Source organism: Cervus elaphus, chromosome 19 (genome assembly GCF_910594005.1).
Source record: "Cervus elaphus chromosome 19, mCerEla1.1, whole genome shotgun sequence".
NCBI classification, from domain to species: Eukaryota; Metazoa; Chordata; class Mammalia; order Artiodactyla; family Cervidae; genus Cervus; species Cervus elaphus.
The window spans coordinates 23,164,644-23,186,272 of record NC_057833.1 but is presented as its reverse complement, the minus strand read 5'-3'; the positions used below and the strand labels follow the sequence as shown (position 1 = coordinate 23,186,272).

The following is a 21,629-nucleotide window of genomic DNA, read 5'->3' as shown; positions in this document are numbered from 1 at the left end:
TAAGTGTGACTAATGCTTTCACTTTCACTTGGAAACCAGACTTGCCTCTTCCAACTCAAGTTCAATAATGGGACCAAGAGGAGGAGGCCTCCCCATTCTTTCAACTTAGTGAATTATTGCCCTTCCCCACACACCATGTTCTTCATACCTTCATGCCTTTTTATATCTTATATTTCCTTTTTTCTCTATTTCTTTCTGGTTCTCCCCTCACCTACTCCCCTTCAAAAGCTTTTACTCTGTTAGAGGTTTAGTTCAAACTTTGCAGATATTTCAGGTATATGTGAATGCTGTTTCTTTCTTATTCTGAGACTCCTATGCATTCAGGTTTGACTGTCACACTTGTTTTTCGTAAGTTCATCTCCCTGTGGAGTTTGAGGATAAACAGTATCCCTTCTCAGCATGCAGATATAAAATAAATGCTTTCTGTGTACAAGTCACTAAAGAATTAAGTTTCCAGGACTTCCCTGGTGGTCCTGTGGTTAAGACTCAGCTCCCAATGCAGGGGGCCCAAGTTCGACCCCTGCTCAGGGAACTACATCCCACATGCTGCACCCAAGAGATCGCAAGCAGCAACTAAAGATGCCACATGCCTCAACTAAGACTCTGCACACCCAAATAACATAAAAAAAAAAAAAAATTTCTGCCACCACCTTTGAAATAATGGTTGTCACAATCATGTTTTTATTTAATTAATTAATTAACTAATTAATTTTGGCTGTGCTGAGTCCATGTTACTGTGCCAGCTTTTCTTTAGTTGCAGCAAGTAGGGGCTACACTCTCTAGTTGTGGAGTGATGGCTTCTCTTTGCGGTGGCTTCTCCTGTTGCGGAGCACAGGCTCTAGGGTGTGTGGGCTTCAGCAATTGCAGCTCATGGGCACTAGAACACAGGCTCAAACAGTTGGGGTGAACAGGCTTAGTTGCTCGGTGGCATGGGGGGTCTTCCAGGATGAGGAACACTTGGCACTTGGATTCTTTATTACTGAGCTGCCAGGGAAGCGCCTCTCTGATACTCTAAAATGCTTGAGGGAAAATAAGAATGGCATCAAATTTCTAACATACCTTTCCCTCCTTATATTAATTAGAATGTTTACTACACTTTAAAAACCATTGACAGAATGGCATCTGAAATCAAACGCTCACACAGGCAGCCCCCTCTTTGCCACTCACCTTCCTCATCTATCCATTTCATGGTGAACAGTTGTTCGTTGTCAAAAGAACACATGTCTCGAACCTCATTACAAAGACCCTCGAAGGATATTGAAGGTTCAAAATGTGTTATCATGATATCCCTGAAAAAGAAAAAGGAGTTTTAAGTTAGAGAGTGACTAATAATGCCTGATGAGTTGATGGACTTCAGAGATTCTGTGTGGGCATCAACACGTGTCACTTCCAGTAAACTATCTCTGTAAAAAAATAAAACACCAATACTTAATAATGCTTAAAAATAAACACAGTGGTTTTGTGAGAAACCGTAATTTAATCTCCCCTCCTCATTCAAGAAGCCCATCCTACCTGCTTTAACAAATAGGAGGTCCACTTTTGCTTTAATGCTAGTTATCAGATCACTCTCTTGTGAGAACTATACTCCACAGACAAGTAGCTCTATTATTGGTCAGCTTCTGGATTATACTTAACTGAAATAACTTACAGTCTCTAATCGCTAATCTCCCCTCCCCTAGAAGTCTATCTTCATCAAAGAGATGGCCCTTCAAAAATTTAATAAGGATCTGTCACGTCCTCGTCCTCAGCCTTAACTTCCACAGACTAACCACCCAGATTAGCAACCCAATCCTCAAAGCTGGCTTTAAAATATAATTCATATTATAAGGTAGACACCCCCAAAACAAAGAAATAGACATAAATGTGCATTTATTTTCATATTACTATAAGTCATAACATCTAAATAAATCCACCGAGCAGCTATTTACTACAAGCCTCAAAAACACAACAAAATGTTTTAGAACAAAAGACTGGGTTTTCCTCCAAGGAACCATGAGAAGACTCACTGTGATCTAATCCCCACGGAGTAGCCAGCCACAGTCATCCCTTCCAAGGAAAGTCAAATAGACCCAGTGACTAATTCAACAAATACACAGCGATCTCCATGTACCAGGCTCTGTCACAAGGGTTTTACAAAATTAATGTCGTTCATGTCTTTCCTTTGCTTTAAACTCTCCAAATGCCTTTCCCAAAAGGAAAGGGAAACCCAAAGTCCCCAGCAGGGTCCACAAGGCCCTGTAGGAACTGGCCCTTGCTGCTCCTCTGACCTACCACTGGACAGATAAACCAAAGTTTAGAGTCCACCATCTGCCCCAGCTAAGATGTAAGTAAGCTTGATGAAAGCAGGAATTTTGTTCATTCTATTCCTAGTGGCCGATACAATGTCTAGCACAGAATGGGTATTCGATAAGTAGCTGTTGAAGAAAGGAAGGAAATGTGTTAGGGACTGTGTGAACTGCCACGGGTAGCTGAAACACAGAGTGTGGAGTAAGAAGGTAGGTATTAAAATTGTCAGTCATCTGCAAAAAAAAGTTAAAACTCCAGTCTTCAGAGGCTCTACAGAAGCTTAGCAGAGAGCCACACATGGAAAGTGAATGGCCTTTTCTTGAAAATGATTCTCTTCCTAAGCATATCATGGTTTCATGCCCCTGCCTCTTAGAACTCGCTTGCCTTGGCCTTCGTAACAGTCTGCTTCCCTGTCTCCCTTTCTACCATTCTGAACACTTATTAAGTCTCCTCTGTCTTCAATCATAAGACATTCTTCACACCTTCTCTCATATTCCTTCTCTTTCTCTTTCTGAAACCTAATTCACTTTTAGTGTTTTATCTATTAACTCTATGTAAGTATCTCCTAAATCTGTAATTTCAGTTCTCTTTGTGGTATTTAATACTCTCGATAGGCTGGTTCCAATTTCTATTCTCAACGTGATCCCACCATTTCCAGCACAAACACTCTATTATAGACATCTGTACTCACAACCCCCATATATAAGACTTTGATGATCCAAGTTTTAATCCTGTCACTTCCTCAGTTTAAGGAGGGAGGTGGAAATTTTTCTTCAACACTACCTTTTTTCTTCAACATCAACTTCCATTAAATCTTTTTCAACCTCATAAGCCCAATGGTCTATACTTCTAAACCTGCCCAAGCTGTATCTTATGCTCCATTTTTTGTTATTCAATTAATTATATACACATATCCTTAGCTAAATTATAAACTGGAAGATAAAAAATTCTTGACTCTTTAATATATTCACATAACTATTTTATATACACAATAGGGACTCAAATATTTCTCAACTGAATGTAGAAGCAGTATTTTCTAGGAGACATCCATCATCTAAAAAGTGTACTCTCGACAGCAAAGAAGAACTAAAGAGCCACTTGATGAAAGTGAAAGAGGAGAGTGAAAAAGTTGGCTTAAAGCTCAACATTCAGAAAACTAAGATCATGGCATCTGGTCCCATCACTTTATGGCAAATAGATGGGGAAACAGTGGAAAGAGTGACAGACTTTATTTTCTTGGGCTCTAAAATCACTGCAGATGGTGACTGCACCCATGAAATTAAAATATGCTTGCTCCTTGGAAGAAAAGTTATGACCAACCTAGACAGTGTATTAAAAAGCAGAGACATTACTTTGACAACAAAGGTCCACCTAGTCAAAGCTATGGTTTTTCCAGTGGTCACGTATGGATGTGAGAATTAGACTATAAAGAAGGCTGAGCACTGAAGAATTGATGCTTTTGAACTGTGGTGTTGGAGAAGACTCTTCAGAGTGCCTCGGACTGCAAGGAGATCCAATCAGTCCATCCTAAAGGAAATCAGTCCTGAATACTGATTGGAAGTATGATGCTGAAGCTGAAAACTCCAATACTTTGGCCACCTGATGCGAAGAACTGACTCATTTGAAAAGACCCTGATGCTGGGAAAGATTGAAGGCAGGAGGAGAAGGGGATGACAGAGGACAAGATGGTTGGATGGCATCACCGACTCAATGGACATGAGTTTGAGTAAACTCTGGGAGTTGGCGATGGACAGGGAGGCCTGGCGGGCTGCAGTCCATGGAGTCACAGAGTCGGACACGACTGAGCGACTGAACTGAACTGAACTGAACTGACAAGGAAATACCAGTGTTTATGTTTCCTTAGCCTATAAACATATACAGATTCTTTAGTATGTTTCAGGTGTTTGAACAAACAGGTTATATGATTTTCATAATAACTGTCAAACTAATCTTATTTTACACATTTAAAAAGCAAAGCACAAAGGAATATTTGCCAGAGTTTCACAGTTAGGAAACAGAAAATTAATTCAAATCCACATCTCCTAATAACACTTTTGGATACTGTGATCTGACCATTCCCCTCTCCACCCCACCTTCAGAATTCCCCATTAGCAATAGAGCACCTGTCATACCAGCTGCTGGGAACGCTACCAGCTGCTGCTGCTAAGTCGCTTCAGTCGCGTTCGACTCTGTGCGACCCCATGGACTGCAGCCCACCAGGCTCCTCCATCCATGGGATTTTCCAGGCAAGGGTACTGGAGTGGGGTGCCATTGCCTTCTCCGATGCTACCAGCAGACATCCCCAATCTTCAACCTCTTTCAGAGATTCGACTCCTCATCTATAGTCAAAGCCCCTTCCTGGCCAGCCCACAACCAATGGCCAATTCAGTATAAAGGTCCTACATGTGACTTGCAAAAGCTATGAAGTGCCAATTCATCTTTAGAACTCCCCGGAGGGTGAGCTAAGGTTTCTGTTGAGACGTCACAGCATCTTGATATTTTCCTACCTAAGCTTGCTTCCTTCCCTCCCTTTATCTTCCATAGCTATCAACCCCAAAAGTACTCCTGAAAAAAACCACCTGAATGCTCATCTGCGATACCACCTCTCACAACAGCATCCACCCAAGGCATAGCTACCATTAGATGTTATGTTGTGACAAAAGCATAATGGGTACAATAAGTCAATCTCACTTCTAAGAGACTGGCTAATAGAGACTATAATCCTTGTTTCAGAGATTTAATGAGGCTAATTTAGTACATGGGCTTCCCAGGTGGCTCAGATGGTAAAGAAGTCACCTGCAATGTGGGAGACCTGGGGTTGATCCCTAGGTTGGGAAGATCCCCTGGAGGAGGAAACAGTAACCCACTCTAGTATTCTTGAGGGGAAAATCCCCATAGACAGAGGAGCCTGTACAATTTAGGACGTGAAACTAATTTTTTTTTTTATTTTTCAGAGAAAATACATTGCCAGCACATAAAAATTATACATATTCCCCCAACTAAATGTAAAATCCATGAGAGCAAGCATTTTGTTTTGCTCATCACTGTATCACCAATATCTAAAACAACATCTGGCCAAGAATGGATGCTCAATTAATACATGTTGAGTGAACGGAGGTGTCATATGTTGGACTCTAAAAAAAAACACGAGGAAATGTCAGCATTCCACAAAGGAGGGATGACATATTCGAGGTAGCCATAGTATAATGGTTAAGACATGAGAGCTAAAGCCAGTATGTTTGGTTTTGAATCCAGGCTCTATCACTTACCAGCTGTATGGTCTTAAGTGAATTATTTGACTTCTCTATTGGTTCAATTTCCTCACCTATAAAATGAGAATAATATTATCTCCTATGGTATTTTAAGGATTTAATGTGTCAAGTGAATTCACACTTGTAATACTTAGAATAGTGCCTAGCATATTGTTTGTTGTTTAGTCGCTAAGCTGTGTCTGGCTCTTTTGTGATCCCATGGACTGCAGCCTACAAGTCCTGGGATTTCCCAGGGAAAAATACTGGACTGGTTGCCATTTCCTTCTCCAAGGGATCCTCCCAACCCAGGGGTCGAATTTGCATCTCCTGCACTGGCAGGCGGATTATTTACCACTGACACACCAGGGAAGACCAACCTAGCACATAGCATACCCTTAATGTGTTCAACAGCTTTTAAAACTTTATGTATTCACGTAACACTTTAAATAAAAGTGGAACCTTATTAGATGAAAATAATCCAGCTTTCTAAAGACAACACACAGATTGTTTAATACGGTGGAGGGAACAAACATCTATATCCTTTCTGAGTGAAAGAGTTAAGTTTCTCAGTCGTGTCCAACTGTTTGTGACCCCATGGACTGTGGCCCACCAGGCTTCTCTCTTCATAGAATTCTCCAGGCAAGAACATAGGAATGGTTTGCCATTCCCTTTTCCAGGGGATCTTCTCGACCCAGGGACTGAACCCAGGTCTTCCGCAGTGTAGGCAGATTATTTACTGTCTGAGCTACCAGGGAAGCCCCTTTCATTCTAAGGGCCCACTGAAATGACAGAAAATTGAATATGACAAGTTTATCAAAGTCTTAGAAAACAAAAAACGGCATCAACAGCAGACCAGAAAGCATGAAAAAATCCTAGATGATTGAAAACAGATGAAACAAAATTGATGGAGAAAACATACCAGCCCCCCAAATTAAAGTTAACTGGAACCCTTTAAAGAGAGAAGTTTTACTGACATAAAATTACTTTTCCTTCTCTAAACATCTAACCACACTCCTTTGTTTTTCAAGTGCATCACACTTACATAAGCATTCATTATAAGTGCTTTTTAAAAACTGCTTTAAAAAATATGAGTTAAAAAACAGAATAATGTTATAAACCTTTACAATGTAAAAATTAACAAGAAAAATCAAGACACGAGAAAGCAAGAGGAAGTATAAATTCAGAAACATGTCTTTCCTAATAGAAAGTCAACACTCTTATCTAAAACTAATAATTAAATATAAAAGCAGAGAACAAGAAAAAAAAAAACAACTAAATTTAAAAATAGTCAAAGGATTTGAACAGACACTTCTCCAAAAAGTATATAGAAGTCGCTAACAAGCTTAAGAAAAATGTTCATCATTACTAATTATCAGAAAAATGCAAATCAAAACCATAATGATAGGGCAGAAATTAACACAACAAACTACACTGTAAATCAACTACACACCAGTAGAAAAAAACACAATAAAATGTCACCTCACATCCATCAGGATGGCTACTATCAAAAACCTAGAATAACAAGTGTAATCAAAGATGTGGAGAAGCTCTTGCCCTGTGTACTATTGGTGGGAATGTAAAATGGTGCAGCAACTATAGAAACCAGTATGGATGTTCCTCAAAAAATTTAAAAAAGTATTTCCATATGATCCAACAATTCCACTTCTGGCTACATATATCCAAAAGAACTGAAAGCAGGGAATCCAATAGATATTTGTAGACCCACATTCATAGCAGCATTATTCACAATGGCCAAAAGGTGGAGGCAACCCAAGTGTTCACTGACAGATGAATACGTAAACTAAATGTGATATACAAACACAAAGAAGTATTATTCAGCCTTAAGAAGAAAGTAAATTCTCATACATGCTACAATATGAATGAATCTTGAAGGTGAAATAAGCCAGTCGCCAAAAGACAAATACTGCATGACTCCATGTGTATGAAGTATCCAGAGGAGTCAAATTCATAGACACAGAAAATAGAATAGTAGTTGCCAGGAGCTGGGGGTTGCAGGAGGATGGAAGAGTTGTTAATATGTAACTTCAGTTTTGCAAAATGAAAAAGTTCTGGAGATTTGTCACATAACAATGTGAATATAGTTAACACTACTCAACTGTACACTTAAAAATGGTTAAGATACTCAATTTAAAACATTTTGCTATAATTATAAATAAAAGAAAAAGCAGAAGGAGGCATATTATTTAAGTTTTAAATGTAACCACAAAAAAAACTAAAAATTGTGAGGAGAGGAGGCAATGAAGAAGTGCTAAATTCCTTATCTTACATACTGGTCAACAGATATAATAAAAAGAAAGTAAAATTTTAATAGTAGTTAAATCTTGGTGGTGGAACGGGGGATTAGGAGGAGACAAGAGATAGAAAGAAGAGGTACTTTGTAAATATTGAAACCCTTCTGAATGGCATAGATTATTATTAATTTTTCTACCATGTAAAGGTATGATTTTATGACGTTACTTTATAATAAAATAAATATAAATAAAATATAAAACAAATTTTAAATTATTGTCATACATAAATAAAATTATTGTTCTAATTATTTTTAAAATTTGTATTTTAAAAAGAAAATTAAAGCAGAAAATAGTTCCTTCCTCTAGTGACATTAAAAGGCAACTTGCTTACCTTAAAGCAATCTTTCTTTCAAATTACCCCCCAGGTTACTAGTATGAGGGGGTGAGGACTGGGAGAATATATTCTAGAACTAAATCAGAAGAGAAGGCTTCCACTGAACTTCTCTGGCAATGAACAAGTGTGACGTTATCTCTTTGAAAGCAAGGAGAAGAAATTAGTATGATCAGATGTCATCAAAATATGAGTTTCTTATTAAGGTCCACTCATAGTTAAAATTAACACTATGGAAGCATATTTATAAATAGAGATTTTTCAGAAACTTTATTTTTCAAGAGCTGTAAAATATTGACCAGAATGTGCAAATATTTTTAAAACATGCTTTAAAAATCCTTTAGAAATCATAAGTAGATACATCCTAAAGAGACTCAGTGAAGCAGTCAGGCTTTATCAACTGCCACTCCTTAAGTTCCAGGAACTAAAACCTTTAAGGGACTTTTTTTATAAATACCCCTCTAAGTAATTGGGTAAGCACCATGTTCATATATCCCACAATCACCAGATCCTTATTATAGTACCAAAACTGAAAATAAACTGCAAAATAAAGATATTACTTCTAAGGTACAAAACAAATTATCCATGGAAGACTTTTTTTCCTGGTTTTAACTTCAGTGTTGGCATAAAATAGCTTACCACTGGTCTTCAACAATACAGTCTGCTTTACCACAAAGATGCCCAAAATGGTAAATTTAGATATAGTTTTAGCTGAATTTAAAAAAGAAAAAAAAAAAAGCATTTTTAACTGTGCTTCACCAGTCAAACAGTTTTAAGCATTCATTATGTTCCTATGTTCTAAAACAAAGAATCTAAAGCTTTTACTTAGGACTAACTGCTTAAAAAAAAAAACACCTGAAAAAGAACCATATTCAATCCTTTTGCTATTTCAACATAAGCTTTTTTCCTAAATTGAATATAGCAGAATAAGAAAGAAATTTTTACTTGTGTTCACCAATATAACAGATTTAGGCACAATTATCCATGGATGTAACACCACTGGGTGAAAGGTGGTGAGGAAATATCTGTATAATCTCAAAGTATCATCCCTCAAATTAATCATTAATATAAAAATACATAAGGTAACATCTATATTTTAACAGTCAAGGAGATAGAAAACTGACTCAAAAAGAACTATGAAATATGAATTTGACAATAAAGAAAAAGTAATCTCCAAAAGGCCCATCAATATATTAACAGGGCAGAGGGAAACTTCTCTGAAGGGTAAGACTCGACTTTGTATTGTGGTTTACTAAGCCTCAGTATTATCATCCATAAAATAGAAACGATATCTACCTCTCAACATTGTTTAAAAAAAAAGTTAGCATTTTTTGCCAATTGCATTTGCAAGAATTTAAAAGACTGATAAGATGTAATGGAATCATAAGGAAAATCGTTTTATCTGTACACTGTTATTGGGAATGTCAATTGATACATTTTTGGAGGACAATATCAAGTTTTATTTTATTTTTTTTTTAATATCAAGTTTTAAAATAGGCATATCTTCGACCATGCAAGAATATACATTAAAAAAAAAAAGAATATACATTAAATATTAGGATATTCCTTCAACATGACTTGACAGGGCAATTTAATGAAAATTCATCAAACAGAAAAAAGATTATATAAATTATGGTATAACAATAGTATGCAACACTATGTGCCAATTATACAGAAAGAGGCAGATTGCTCTATCTATATGTATCTACCTGTTTATCTGTCTATCCTGACATGGAAAAATGATCATGAATGAAAAAAACTCAAAGAAACACATGTAAACATACGAATACATTTATAGGGAAAAATAAACGTGTGTGTATATGTATATATATAATATATTGATATGATGTAGAATATCCCCAACTGTTAACAATGCCCCGCCTAGGAAGTATGGGTGAGAGGTTATGGGGGAACTTTCTACTTTCTACTTCCCTGGTGGCTCAGACGGTAAAGCGTCTGCTGCCTGCAACGCGGGAGACCTGGGTTCAATCCCTGGGTCGGGAAGATCCCCCGGAGAAGGGAATGGCAGCCCACTCCAGTACTCTCGCCTGGAAAATCCCATGGACATAGGAGCCTGACGGGCTACAGTCCATGGGGTCGCAAAGAGTCGGACACGACTGAGCGACTTCACTTTCTTTCTACTTTATATATTTCTGTATTTTAAAAATTAACTTTGGTGCCTTGTTTTTATGATCTGTATTCGGCTGGTGGTGGCATTTTTGTTCCTATCATTGTTCTCAGCCGTGTTCCTACATAGGTTAGCTGTCCGTCAAGAACAGTGCTGGGGACACAGAAACAGCTGTTCAGTTGCTTCTAGACATTTCCACCTGGATGCCCCCAAAACAAATTTTGATTACTTGTTTCAGGGGATTAATTACCTTCCCTAATAAATCTCTTCTTTCCCTATTCCCTAGCCTCTCCAAATGAGAAATCCAAGTCAGACTCAGACCCTCTCTCTTCTCCACAAGCAATCACTCTCTAATTCATAATGATTCTACCCCCTGAAATCACCCCTGAATCCACATCCTCTTTTCCATCTCAGAATCTCTCAGCTGGACTCCTTCCAAAGCCTCCAGATAAAGTCTCATCCATTGCTCATTCATCTACAATACTGGTTCCAAGAGTGATCTTTCTAAAATAAAAATCTAAATCATACATCCCTTACTTAAAATCTTCACCAATGAGAAACAGTGTGGAGTCCAAAGTATGATATTTGAGTCTTCCTCATCCAGTGCCTGTAACCTTCTTACTAGCTCACTTCTTATCAGTGCCCACTATATACTTTATGTCCTAATGAGGAATGACTATGGGACTAACAACTAAACCCATCTTAACTCCCCAAGCATATCATGCAGCTGTGCAATGCCTGGAATGACCTCCCACCCAACACTGTGGTCCACCAGACAAACAAACTTATCCTTTAATAGCCTCAAACACTGCATCCTCTAGGAGGGCTTCCCGCAACCCAAACTCCTCCCCAAGAGCCATCCGTACACACACACACACACACACACACACACACACACCCCACTTTATGAACTTTATAAAGCCTTTCCTACACACACACACACACACACACCCCCCCACACACACCCCACTTTATGAACTTTATAAAGCCTTTCCTCCTACAAGTCTCTTGGTTCCTCAAGGGCAGAGCCTTATACCCACCTCGACATCCTCTGTGACCACCCTGGTACCATGTACCTGGCTTAGAGTACTTGTTCAACAGTATTTATTAAACTGAGTTGAAACACACTTTGGTAAAATGTGAAATCCTAAACAAGATTGGGTTTTCTAAAATCTGTGTTTTAATTAGGCTCATTTGAACCATGAAAGAAACAAACACTCAAGTAATCTTACAAAGAGGTCGAGGAGCTATATTAGAAAGCTATCAAGAAACATTGTTTTTTGTTGTCATTTCCTCAGCCCTTCAGCTTGCACATGGCGATCCGGGCCCCACCAGCCTCCCTGGTAACTCTTCCGCTTCAGTCCTCGCTGCTGACAAGCAATTTATCTCCACATCATCGAATCCAAATTTCTGAGAGGGTTGTTTCGGGTTTGGCAACAGGCCACCATGTCCTTTCTCTCTCTCTGGTGAAGCTATGGATCTGCTGCCTCTGCTTAGGTGCTGGGCCAGACAGTCGAGGACCAATAACCGAACTTCCCCTAATTTTCAACTCAAGATATCATTCTTATTTCCTTAGAACCCATACTGGAAGTATATCTCTAAAATTGTTTTGTAATACTTTTAAAAACACGTCTTGCCAAGACTTGTCCACAGTGAGAAAATCCTGCATACTTCGTCATTGAACCAGCTATACTTTCCAAATATGTAAGGAGCTCATCCCATTTTGTTTGTAGCCATGTAATGAAAGGATCCTCTGGATTCATAACTGCTCAACAGCGGTGGTTTACAAAGCTTTTTGCAAAATTTCTCTTATGTTTATTATGGAAGGAAATGAGTAGTCCAGATATTTCCTTGTTAAATTCTACCCCGTAATATCCAGTAACTTTATATAAGGATAGCACACACAATGGCACTCAACCACTAACCCACAAAACCTGTTTCTCCTCCTCCAAACTAACACGAGTAGGTAATGATTGAAGAAAGGCAGGCTACTCAGTGACAAGCTCATGTCGTAAGTAAAGAGGAGTACAGGCCAGGGGACAGGCACTCTTAGGTGGTATCCAATAAACTCACATTCTCAGGGCTATTAGTCTTCTGCTTAAAAACTAGAAAAGGGCTAATTAAATATCTTTTATATCTAGGGAGACAGCACAGTTGCACAAAGAACAAATTTAACAACATTAGAACACTCAACATCGTTGAAAGGGGCAGCAATTCATTCACTAAAAAATTCTGGCTATTCCAAGATTTCAACGTTCACTGGAAAGAAATATTGTTAGAAGGGGATAAGGGAAAAACTCTCCCATAACAGCCGTTCTGATGATGTGAAAGAAAAGAAACTTTTTCAAATGCAGATTGTCCTCACATTTCTTGATAGTAAGGGAAGAATTTTCTATTTAAAAATTAGGCAGGTGTTCTAGACGGCCAACCTGTTTATTAACTATCCTCATTGGTGACTCATTTTAGTTTCATCTGTAGTAATGAGCAGCTGACTACACAATATCATAACCATCAGTTTGGGCTATTGTTAATAAACATATAATCTTAACAGATCTAATTTCAGAGGTCAGAAATTGGAACAATTTGGAACACTGATGTTGTCTTCAAATGAGGCTTGAAATGAAGGCACTATTAGAAAGCTTTCATTGAATAAAGGTACTAAATGGCAAGAGGTTGATTCACTACTAATCAAAATTCATAGGTTTTTAAAAATAAGCAAAAAAAAAGTTAAACTGAATGTCTTGGAGACATTTCAGTCAAGCATTAGTAGTGTTATAAGCCCTTATCCTCCTTTTTTAAAAAATAATTGGAGCAGTACCTACATTCTAAAGTATAGCAGACTTAGATTTCTTTGCAAAGGAGAAGCTTACAACATTTTTAATTTATATACTTGTGAGGCCTATTTGGGTCTGTATGGTATCAGTGGTAGAACATCAGCCTATCAAGGCAGGAGTCACTGGTTCGATCCCTGGGTAGGAAAGATCCCCTGGAGAGGGAAATGGCAACCAGTATTCTTGCCTGGAAAATTCCATGGACAGAAGAGTCTGGTGCGCTACTATCCACGAGGTCGCAGAGTCCAACACAACTGAGCAATAAGCACGAGGCCTATTTGCAATTGTCAAACTAATAAAAATGGGAGAAAAAAGGAAGAAGCACTATTTTCATGTTTCATAGTTGGAATCATTGAAAACTACCTAAATTTGCTAAGTCAAGAGTCAGAAAAGTAAACTGGTGAACTAAAAATAACAGTTTAACAATAAAAAATTGAGAGGCATAGGGGAGCAAGGAAGCAAAGTACAGGGTGCACCCAGTTTCTCATCTTTCAGAGGAAGGAATCACTAGATACCATCTAAAGTTGATAAATCACAAAACAGAAGTATGAAATTTTAAAGTAAGAAATAAAGACAATCTCCAGAAGAACAAGAAATGAACTATCAATAGTAGTTAACTCTTGAGGTTGGGAGGACTGGATGGGGAACACTTTTCATTTTATATTTTTGAACAATTTGCCCGTTCCTACTGTGTGTGTGTGTAAATCTAGCTTTTTAAAACTGTCAGTAATCAGACACTATAAAAAAAGAAAATGTACTATACTTTATTCTCTGTACCTAACAACTCACAGGCTGTCAACTTTATAAAAGAGAGCAGATTCTAAAGTGAAATATCTCATCTGTTAAATTAAAGATAAGATAAAGGAAACAAAGCATTTTTTTTCCAGTGCAAAGTACAGAGCTATTGTTTTCAAATCAAGACTTCCTTGATCAATTTAAGCAAAACCACTGTTACTGTCCAAAATAACTCCTTTAACTACTCCTGAATACAGTCAAGCTAATAAACAGAGTCCGAGGCTTCACTGCAGCAAATAAAATAATGAATCCTTTTATTAAATCAGTAAGACACATAGGAGCTTATATTTTCTTTGAAATCAAAACAAGGGAGGCATTTTGAAAGTTTGCTATCTTCACTGATCCTCTCAGGAATGTAAAAGTATGCACTGCAGTTTCAAACCTCCTAGTGCTTGAGTTTTTTTTAAAAGCAATCTACTTCTGCTTGAACAAGCAGTAAGACAGGCCACAGAGGTTGGGTTTTCTGTTAGCCCTCAGTTTCAAACCTTTATGCTCACACTAACAGTTCACCTTTCTAATGTTCCCAAATGTAATTATCTCAAAAAAAATTCACACCGCAACTGAATTCAAGGGAAGGGGGACACTTCAGATTACTGATTACGGAATATGATTTAATACTGTGATTTTAGGACTGGGTTATTTTTGGTAACCACAGTAGTTGTAACTTAGGTGATAACATGAGTAAAGAGCACAGATTTTAAAACTGCCTACGCACACCCTCTTCTCTGCTTGCAGTATCTCACCCTATCGGACAAGACTTAAAGCAACCCTGACAAAGAAGAGTTCACGAATTTTAATTCACACATATACAACCTAACCCAGGCGAGACCTAAGTACCTAATGCATATCCCTGAAAACACATCAACTTTACTCAAATATAACCTCTACCTCTAACATATTGGCAGCCTGATCATATTCCTGATACATGTCGGGAACTCTTCTATACCATCAAGACAAATCTGACTTAGAAAACCAGAGGCTATAGGCCTGCTGGTAATCAAAAGGGTCAGCATAACGGAAGCAATCCTGTCTTTTAAACCTAATAGTAAACTTAGTTAACTAAGGCATCGCTCAGAATCAACTCTCAACCCCTAATACTATCGAGACTTAAAAGACGTACAGCTCTTTGTAAATCTTAGTAGGCAAGTCTCTCAAACCCACCAGGGGGACCTACTTACTCCAAGGCTCCTCCCCTGGACCCTACTCAGGATTCTCAGCCGTGCGGTTCCAGGGCGCCCTGCACCACCCCTGGATGGGGGTGCTCGATGTTCCTCCCCCGACCACTCGGTCATTCATCCCGAGTCCCCCCGACTAGCCCGCCCAAACCATTCCTCCCACATCTCCAGCCCCACATTCGCCCCTCCTCCAGGCCAAGCCGAGCTGGTCTTTCCCCACCCCTGCCACCCCCACCGCAGGGCACTCACCCGCGGTAGTAGGCTTTCACCCGGACCTGGTGAGAATGGTCCCCAATGCCGCCGCCTGCGGTCGGGTGAGACATGGTACTGCTGTCTCTCTGGGTCGGCATCTCCTTACTCCCCCGCCTCGCAGGAGGCCGAGGGTGCGGGGGGCGCGCCGGGCGCCGCAGGGGACTCCGCAGCTGGAGCCTCTCGCGGAGCCGTGGCTGCCCTTTCGCCTACCTGTCGTCCCCGCCCGCGGCGCGGACCCAAGGGTCGCCTCGCCTGGGCAGCCGGAACCGCACGGCTCCTCCCACCGCCGGCGGCCGACTCTGCCTCTACAGCCGCCCGGGCCCTGCACGCCTCCCGCCTCCGCCCCTCCCACCTCGCTCGCTCTAAAGGCCCACATTCCGGGGGAGGGCGGGTGCAACCATCGATCCAAATCAAGGAGCCTCAATGTCCGGCTGAACCATTCTTACGGGAGCAAGGCAAAGGGGAGGGAGGATGGGGGATGGTGGTGCTGAACATCATATCAGATTCCCTGGCAGGGGGCCTTTTGTGGGAGCTGTAACTGAGAGAACGTGAAGGTTCAAATTACTATACTTCTGTAAAAAGCCCTCCCTACGAACATGGTTGAAGACAAGTGCTGCGGCATCTCACCCCAGTTTCCTAACTTGGTCGCGTCCGCGGTCAGCCGACTGGGGACGCGAAGATTTGGAGTGCGGGTTTCTGGGATTTGGAGTCCCCGTGGAATTCTGGGACTTGAGGTTCCTTACATGTATAGAGCCCCGCCTTCTCGCTGTCTGTCTCCCGCTGGTGCCCCAGGAGACTTTGGCGTGCAAATCCTGAATCCACCTTGGGCATCCGAGGACATTGGAAATGATTGGGATTCGTCACAGTCTAGACTTTCTTCTCTGCTGAATTCTCCTTCCAATTGCATAAATCATCTCAATTATACAGTACTTTTTGGGGAAAGAATTTGATTAAGGGCTCAGTATAGCGTCTTTTATGGAAAGAATGTAGTATAATATATGTAACAAATGTAATAATAAATGTAATGAAGAAACTCAGTAAGAAGGTATGATGGAAGACTTGACTTTTCTTCCTTCTGCTGCCCGCATATCTTGGCCCTTGTATATTGCCCTTGCATGGAACAGGTGCACAATGAATATTTAGCCAATCAGTCAAGCCATCCAACTAGCCATGCATCATCATTTATTTATTTATGGCTGCACTGGGTCTTTGTTGCTGCATGGGGGCTTTCTCTACTTGCAGCAAGCAGGGGCTACTCCTCGCTGAGGTGTGATGGCTTTTCACTGCTGTGGCTTCTCTTGCTTCAGAGCAGTGGCTCTGGGTGCAGAGGAGTGGCTCTGGCTCTTAGTTGCTCCCTCTGTATGTGGGATCTTCCTGGACCAGGGATTAAACCGTGTGTTCTGCATTGGTAGGCAGATTCTTAACCACTAGACCAACCACCAGGGAAGCCTACATCAGCATTTTTTAACATCATTAAAACATTGTTAACATCGACTGTTGTTCATAGTAGCTTTGCCAACTTACATTCCCATCCTAATACTATTTTTATTATTCATTGCTAGTGTATAGAAATACAATCGATTTAGTATATATCTGAATCCTGGGTTGGATTGCTGCATTCATTCATTAGTTCTAATAGTATTTTGATGACTTCCCTAGAATTTCCCTTGTACAAGATTATGCTATTTTAGAATACAAATAGACTTATGTCTTCCTTTCCAATCTGTATATCTTTTATTTTTCATGTCTGATTGCATTAGCTAGAAGCTATTGTATTATGTTGAATAAAGAGAAGTATGTGAACATTCTTGTCTTATTCTCAGTCTTCTGTGGATAGTTTTCAGTCTTTCACCATTAGATGTGATTATTGCTCTGGATTTTTTTGTAGATGCCCTGTATCAGGTTAAGGAAGTTTCACTCTATTCTTAGTTTTTTGCCTATTTTTATTATGAAGGTGTTGGGTTTTATTTAGTGCTTATTCTGTGTCTATTGAGATTACCATGTAGTTTTGTGCTTTATTCTATTGATGTGATACGTTACACTAATTTTTGGATGTAAGTCAATCTTGCATTCCTGGGAAAAATCCCTCTTGGTTATGACATATCCTTTTTATATTCTATGTTGCTAGATTCAGTTTGCTAATATTTTGTTGAAGAATTTTGAATCTACTCGTAAGCATGGTTTCCTTCAGTTTTTTTTTTTTATTTTTTTCTGGCTGTGTTGGGTGTTTATTACTGTATGCAGGCTTTCTCTAGTTGCAGTGTTCGGGCTTCACATTGCAGTGGCTTCTCTTGTTGCGAAGCACAGGCTCTAAGCGCATGGTCTTCAGTAGTTGTGGTGCCTGAGCTCAGCAGTCAAGTAGACTCGTGGGCTCTAGAGTGCAGGCTTACTAGTTGTGGTTCATGGGCTTAGTTGTCCTGAGACCTGTGGGATCTTCCCAGACCAGGGATCAAACCTGTGTCCCCTGTCTTGGCAGGTGGATTCTTTACAACCGAGCCACCAAGGAAGACCCCTTTTAGTTTTTCAAATGTATTTATAACTGCTGCTTTGAAGTCCTTGTCTGCTATGCCTTATATCCATGTCCTTTCAAAGACTGTTTCAGTGTGTGTGGGTCCCATTGCCTGTTTCTTGTATGTCTCATGTTCTTTTTGTTGCTGTTGCAAACTGTACCTTTCCACTGTGGCAACTCTGAAGACTGATCCAAACCGGCTCCTTGGCTGGCTGTGATGGCTTGCTTGTTTATTTTTGAGTTGGCCAGACTAGGTCACTAGAGTCTGCTTCCTCCACAGTGGGCAGCCTCCAGTGTCTCTCCTCAGAGGGTGTAGCTTTGGCATGCACACTGTTACCCCGACTCCTGGTCCTTCCCCTGGGGGATGACAGTGATTTCAGTCTGATTCTCTTTGACTGTCTCTTCTCCTCAACTCCTTATCAAGCTTTTGGCTGGGGTTTATCTCACAGATGTTAGCCTCCACTAATTGGCAACTGATTGCTCCTGTGTTTTTGACAATGCCTTGGGGCAAAAAATTGTTTCACAGTCTGATCCAATGGTTGTTTTTTTATTTATAATTCTACCAGTTAGGGTTGTTTCATTGGAGAGAATATAAGAGAGCTAGCTACTCATGGGTCCATTCTGGAAGTGCTCTGACGTTAACTTTTAAAGTCAATTTGATGTAATTAAAATTAGATAAAGCGCACACAGTTAAACATATGGGATGATCAGGGTGTAGAGATTATGTCATTTTTAGTAACAGAATATGAGACACTATCTCTTTAGTTTAAAGAAAATGGGACTCTGTAAAAGGGTTTAAAAGGAACCTAGCATCACATTAATCATATCTTTAGGAAAATTTGGCTTCCAATCTACTAGATTGAGCTAGTAAGAAAATGTCTAATTAGAATAGGTAGACCTTTATATTCAATCTTTTTTTTTAATTGGAGGATAATCGTTTTACAATATTGTGTTGGCCTCTGCCATGTAGCAACATGAATCAAACACAGGTATACATATGCCCCCTCCCTCCTGAACCCCCTCCCACCCTCTAGGTTGTCACAGAGCCCTGGGTTCAGCTCCCTGCGTCACAGCAAGTTCCCACTTGACATCTATTTAAATATGGTAATGTATATGCTTCCATATTACATTATTCTCTATCCTATTCAATTATTCTATACAGGTTGAAGTAAGTCAGAAAGAGAAAGACAAATATTGTATATTAACGCAGGCATGTGGAATCTAGAAAGATGGTACTGATGAGCCTATTTGAAAGGCAGCAGTGGAGATGCAGACACAGAGAACAGACTCCTATTCAATCTCAACCAGCCCCACCAGTGTGCTCTGAAGCCAAAATCAACTATGAAAATTTGTTTGCCATGTTCTTTATGTCAGGTGATAAATCCTGCTGCTGGATCTTTGATTTCTGTTTCTGAACTGAGAATCATACGATCCAAAATGGAAAGTCAGTGGTAGACGTTCTGAAAAAGCCTCTGACAGTCCTTTTTCTTTCTGTTGTATTGAGTCGGCCAAAAAGTTTGTTGGGAACGAACTTTTTGGCCAACCCAGCACTTAAAATGGTGCTTATTAACACTTGCAGTTTTGAAAACCTGCCTCCCTTAACTTACCATTCTTTAGTGGTTTTACTAAGTATGTGATAATGTCACTAAAAGGAGAGAAAAGTGTTTAAACTGCAAGTCCTGACCATTTGGACAGACTTTATGACCTGTGGAGATAAATATTGGGCTGAATGAGCTGAATGATACCTACTTTTGGCTTACTACAATTACTTTAATTGAAAAAAAATTAATGCTCAAATCCATCAGCTTAAGGGATTTAAAATATTTTTGTCCAACATTCTCTCATTTTGTCATTATCAGAATGCTTGTCCATATGTGCAGAAATAACCTGCTGAAGGAATAAATGACAGACACAGGTCCTATGTAATTGTGTCCTAATAGTATCACATTAATTGTTTTACTGAAAGAGACACAGATGTACAGAACAGGCTTTTGGACTCTGTGGGAGAAGGCAAGGGTGGGATATTCTGAGAGAATAGCATTGAAACAAGTATACTATCAAGGGTGAAACAGATCACCAGCCCAGGTTGGATGCATGAGACAAGTGCTCAGGGCTAGTGCACTGGGAAGACCCAGAGGGATCAGATGGGGAGGGAGGTGGGAGGGGGGATCAGGATGGGGAACACATGTAAATCCGTGGCTGATTCATGTCAATGTATGGCAAAAACCACTATAATATTGTAAAGTAATTAGCCTCCAACTAATAAAAATAAATGAAAAAAAATTTTTTTTACTTAACCTTGAAGAGCAGAAGTCATGACCCAAACTCCTGACTGGAGTCCTGACAGCTGAAGTTAGTGAGAGAGTTTAGTTTGTATTCTGTTAATTAACTTTATTGAGTTAGCATAGACAGCAAACAATACCCCCATGACTCCCTTCGCCTTTCTTTCTCTTATGCCCTCTCACTGCCCCATTGACATCGCCTGCTTTATCTAGGTACTCCCTTCACTCCAGCCACATACACTTATTTCCACTGCACTTCCCCAGTTTCACTCCCACACTACAGATAATGACATATAACAATCTGAGCCTTAATTTGTTTTGCCTGAAATAAAATGGCTTTGCTTTAATGAACTATCAATGGAGAGTCCCATGAAGCAGAGGAGTCAGCAAAATAAATGAATAAATGAGATAAAACCAAACATGTACTTAATGAAAGTTACTGAATAGCCAAAGAGGTCTGAGAAATCTCAACACAATTAACTCCCATGCGTTTACTGGTGCAGGCACGATGCTCTCTCCTTCTTTTTAAGAAAGTTACAATCCAGATAGGATATCAGGACATGTACCAATGAAGAGAAGAACAACGCAAAATGGGAAACTGCACCAGTAAATGACAAAGAATGATTGTAACAGCTCTTGAGTTCTCCCTCGTCTTCTTCAGGAACCAGAAGAATCCACTTCTGTCTGGCTTGACTGAACAGCACAAAGTTGACTAGTAAGTGACAGGCTGAAAGAGCCTCCATCCCAAAAAATAAACACAAACTTTTGGGACTTCTCTGGTGGTTCAGTGGCTAGAGTTCTGTGCTTCGAATGCAGGGGATCCAGGTTCAATCCCTGGTCAGGGAACTAGATCCCACATGCTGCGACTAAGACTTGGCGCAATCAAATAAACACTGGAAAAAAAACTTTAACAACAGCAAAAACATACAGCCTTCTTTTAGAAGTATCAGTTTAATGATGTTGGCATACCAAGTATGCTGTCCCTAACAATAACAAACCATTACATGTAAGCTACCCTCCAATTTGAAAAGGCAAACCTGTTTTTGTGGATGGCATTTCCAACTGAAAATGTAAATTTATCTAATAAATTCTTCCCACTCCAGCAGCTCAGCACCCCAACACTGGCTTCCTTCAATAACCGAGTTCTGTCTCACAGTCTCAGGAGTAAATTCCTCTCCCCTACAAGGCTGCCAACCCCTCTCCCCTCTCATGGAGGACTAGCTCATTTTCTCTACCACCTCCACCTATTTCCCACTGGACTCAAATCTTTTCATATCGAATTTCTGCTGACCTTGAATTAAACCACATCCTATTTTGGGCCACAGAGAAATCAAGGGAAAAAGCAGAACTCATAGCCTGTAATGATTTTGGGCTGCTTAATCACATGCACAACATCAAAGGGAACAGCACTTCAGGATAAAGCTGCCTGGTAGCTTACCTTCACACTGTGCTTATCACCCTGAGACTTAGGCATGAG

At 39.9% G+C, this 21,629-nt stretch overlaps 1 protein-coding gene and 1 non-coding gene across 3 annotated transcripts in view; one reads left to right on the top strand and one right to left on the bottom strand.

Moving 5' to 3' along the window:
• PRKCI (protein kinase C iota) overlaps positions 1-15,879 on the bottom strand; it is a 69,746-nt gene extending 53,867 nt beyond the window's left edge. The window contains exons 1-2 of one of the 2 annotated variants that reach the window (XM_043874080.1): positions 15,359-15,879; positions 1,168-1,289 (exon numbers count right to left, since the gene is read on the bottom strand). In XM_043874080.1, the coding sequence (XP_043730015.1) occupies positions 1,168-1,289; positions 15,359-15,459 (223 nt within the window). In that variant the 5' untranslated portion in view covers positions 15,460-15,879. Of the gene's footprint in view, positions 1-1,167; positions 1,290-15,112; positions 15,246-15,358 lie in introns of those variants that run through there. The other variant, XM_043874081.1, reaches the window with a different exon arrangement.
• Positions 15,880-20,925: 5,046 nt separating this feature from the next.
• Positions 20,926-20,998, top strand: TRNAR-UCG. The gene has a single exon. It is a non-coding gene; the product is annotated as a tRNA-Arg (tRNA).
• The last annotated feature ends 631 nt before the right edge of the window (positions 20,999-21,629 follow it).